Below are 3659 nucleotides of genomic sequence, written 5' to 3'. Positions count from 1 at the left end.
CCACCCGCCCTGGGGTTAGATTTTTTTAGTATGCATTATTGTATATACCTGCTTTAAGAATAGTCATTGTACCTGCCTATTCCTTCAGGTGGATTATTATTGAAATGAAACATGCAGAGAGAAACACTCCTCTGAACACCGAATCTTTAAAGAAGTAAGTGATGATAGTAAGATGTTGTGACATGTCTGCATGTACTACTGGATATCTAGTGTACTTCTAAACAGCGAAGTGTTTAAAAGCATTGTCAAACCTGTGAACTAATTTCTAAGACACCTTAGAAGTGACCTACAGATCCTTTGTAGAATTGCTTTAATTTTTATTTGAAATAAATTAACTGCTAATGAGATTCACTGCCATTTAAAACTGACTACCTTTTTTAATCAAGTCAATAAACTGAAGAAATGAAACGCAATTAAGGTGAAACTGCCCAAAAAGTAAACCAAAAAAGATGGCAGAGTGACTGCATAGAAGCAGCAGGAGAAAAACAACAGTTTAGCTATTTTTTGGCTAAAATAAAATCCTATTGTGCTTGTAGCTATTGGATTCCTCCCCCCAGCCCTGGAACAAAAGCTGCTACTGTCTAGCTCCTTTTCTGAACTCTCAAAACTGTTCAAACTCTTCTCTCTAACACTGCAGTAATGTATGTATGTATTTTTCAGTAAGTGCACCTTCACTGTTAGGACTTAACGGAGCTTGAGTATAACTTCATAATGAGAGTGTGCTGGGTTTGTTTGGGATGGAGTTAATTTTCTTGGTAGCAGTAGGTATGGTGCTCTGTTTTAGACTGGTAACCAAAACTGTTGGTAAGTCACCAATGTTTTAGCTGTTGCTGAACAGTGCTTACATAGTGAGTGTCCAGACCTTCTCAGTCTCTCACTTTGCTGCTCCCCTGAGTAGGTTGGGGGTGCATAAGTGGTTGGGAGGGGAGACAGCTGGCCCAGATTGACCAAGGAAATATCCCATATTGTATAACGTCATGCTCAACAATAAAACTGGGAAGTTTTCCCAAGTAGCCTTTGCTCAGAAATTGGCTGGGCATTGATCTGCTAGTGGTAAGTGGTTGCTTTTGCATTGCTTGGTTTGTTTGTTTTTTATTTCCCCCACCTAACCCTTTCACTTACTAAACTGTCTTTATCTTGACCCATGAGGATGTTGGCTTTTTTCTTGTTTTACCCTTTGGATTCTCTTTCCAATCCTGCTAGGGGGGAGCGAGAGACTGCATGGTGGTTTAGCTGCCAGCTGGGATCAACCCACCACAGAGAGACTGCAAGAAAAAAAACAGTTATACTAGTCTTCCCTGCTTCTGAAAATAGATGTGTAAAATAGTAGTTTTTAACAGCTATGGTTTTAATATCTCTGCAGATTCTTCAAGGAAACAATTACCAATCGTTACATGCTGGATGGACGCTATATAAGTGATGTTCTGGTAAGAGACACATAATTTTTAGTAAAGTATCAAGAGTTTTATTTTGTTGTGGATAACTTTGAAAACTTTTTTGAGACCCAGTATGGGTCTTATTAGAAGCTCTCAAAATGGTATCACTGAGCAGCTAGCAAATAACTGTATCTGAACTGAAATACTGAGAAATGACATATTGTTCTCAGTCTATAGATGAATTCTTATGTTGCTTCACTAAAGTGGAATTTGAATCATACTGTAAAAAGTTGGCTTGAGAACAAGTATCAGAAACTTGATTCAGGATGTGAGTTCACAAGTTGGATAATAGTATTTTGCTGTGTATTTGATGGTTGGATTTAAACTAGCCCCTTCTTAATACCATACTATGTTTTTTTTACAGTATGAAAAACCTTACATTACTATTGATTTGAAGCAAAATTCCTCAGAGAAATCTTCTGGAGATGTGGATATAGCTGATGTGGCCTACTACTTTGAAAAAGATGTAAGTGTGTCATGGGTAAAGTCTGCCAGAGACTAGATGTGTGTATTGCATTCAGTAGTCTTACTGTGTACTGGCTAAAGCAAGGTGAATTATTGCAGTGCCTAGATGAATGCCTATTACAATGTGAACTAGCAAGTCTCTGTTTTCCTATCTGTTCTTAGGTAAAAGGTGACTCCATCTTTCATAATAACAGACTAAATGTCAGTATTGATAATGAAAGGCTGCATTTTGAGAAGACGGTGGTCTACTATGTTGATGAAATAGCACCGGAGTTTTCCATGAAGTCTCTAACTCCTGGCCTCATTGCTGTCATCGTAGTAGTAATAGTAGCAATAGTTGCTGGAATTGTTGTTCTGGTAAGTTCTAACAAAGCTGCCAAGTAGAATGGGTAACTGTAATTTGGGAAATAACACACCCATAACATTGGACTCTGGTAGAAACAGTCTTCCTCTGTAAACTGGCTTCTTTTTTGAGACTTAGGAGGTGGGAAACAGGTGAGGGACATAGCATCACTGTTTCAGGTTACGACTGAAGGGTGTTGCATGGAAAAGTATTAGGAAAAAACTAACTGAGGTGGAGAAAGTACCCGTCTTGCCTCCTGGTTTAAAGTAGTTTGAGAGTGACACAGCCTCTCATGTACCTTTCTTTGGAAGGATGGGGAAGGGACAGCTTCAAGTTTGGAGTTTTAAAGTCACAACCAGATGAAGTTTCATGTAAGTCAAGACTTGAATAAAACTTCACAATTATTCTGTCCTTCTCTTGCAGGTCTTCACAAGGAGGAGGAAAGGGAAGTATGTGAAAGCAGAGGTAATTAATTTCTGTTTATGGTGTATGTGCAGGGACAAAGTTGGCCGGAATCCAAGGCTGCTGTAGGTTAAAAGCTTCCTTTGGGTGCTTCAGATAATGTTCAAGGAGACTGAAAGTATTCAAATTCTGTAACCAGTTCTCATTTCTACATAGTTCACCATGTTCATTCTGCACTAGTCTCAAAGGCAACTGGTGATCTGCATTTCCCAGGGGTGGGAGGCGGTGCTGACAGCAAGTACTTTTTTTTACATATGTATAGCAAGGGCTATACAATCCACAGGAAATACTGATAGCCTTGTTCTGTAGTGAAGACCTTTACTTTAGGTATTTGCATGGAGCTTGCAGTTTCTATTGAAGAGCTACTTTCCAATGGAATAGTAACAATGGTACTAGTGCATGGTGCATCACCCCAAGTGCAGAGCCTTTTGTAAAGGAATCCAAAGGATGTAGCTAAACAGTAAAGACTGCTCCCTGCACATACCCTAAAGAGTGATGGCTTTTTTTTAATAATAAAAAAGCTGAAGTGTTACAGTGGTCTTGGCATGTTTGATTCTGTCAGCCTTACATCACATCCCTTTGCTAATGAAAATCTAGGATGTTAAATCCGGTTGACTACGTGGGTCTCACGTTGAGAAGTAGCACAAATGTTGATCTCCCTCTACTTCCTCCCCTCTAGGTAAAGGAAATGAATGAAATGCATAGAGGACTGAATGCGTAACGAATCAGCTGGAGAGGAAGTAAGATTCAGAAGAAGACAAAAGAAACATTGCAGGCATGGATCTTAACTCTTAAAAGGTTCCTCCTGAAAAGGAAGCAATTGTGTTCACTTAATGATTGTTAAAACTCTAACAGCCAAGACTGGTAACCATGCTACTACTTTTACTATTTGTTGAGAGTTAAATCTTACTTGAGTAAGATTCAAGCCCTATCTTACTCAAGTCAAACTTAAC

General features: G+C 39.0%; 1 protein-coding gene across 1 annotated transcript in view; it reads left to right on the top strand.

Moving 5' to 3' along the window:
• EPCAM (epithelial cell adhesion molecule) overlaps positions 1-3427 on the top strand; it is a gene marked incomplete at its 5' end in the record, with an annotated part of 4700 nt that extends 1273 nt beyond the window's left edge. Inside the window, 6 exons of the mRNA XM_010288731.1 lie at positions 89-154; positions 1364-1427; positions 1801-1902; positions 2064-2258; positions 2668-2709; positions 3386-3427. Of these exons, the coding sequence (XP_010287033.1) occupies positions 89-154; positions 1364-1427; positions 1801-1902; positions 2064-2258; positions 2668-2709; positions 3386-3427 (511 nt within the window). The remainder of the gene's footprint in view (positions 1-88; positions 155-1363; positions 1428-1800; positions 1903-2063; positions 2259-2667; positions 2710-3385) is intronic.
• Positions 3428-3659: the final 232 nt, after the last annotated feature.

This window comes from Phaethon lepturus, unplaced genomic scaffold (assembly GCF_000687285.1).
Source record: "Phaethon lepturus isolate BGI_N335 unplaced genomic scaffold, ASM68728v1 scaffold29836, whole genome shotgun sequence".
Taxonomy (NCBI): Eukaryota; Metazoa; Chordata; class Aves; order Phaethontiformes; family Phaethontidae; genus Phaethon; species Phaethon lepturus.
The sequence above is the reverse complement of the archived record's forward strand: the minus strand, read 5'-3'. Positions and strand labels throughout refer to the sequence as shown.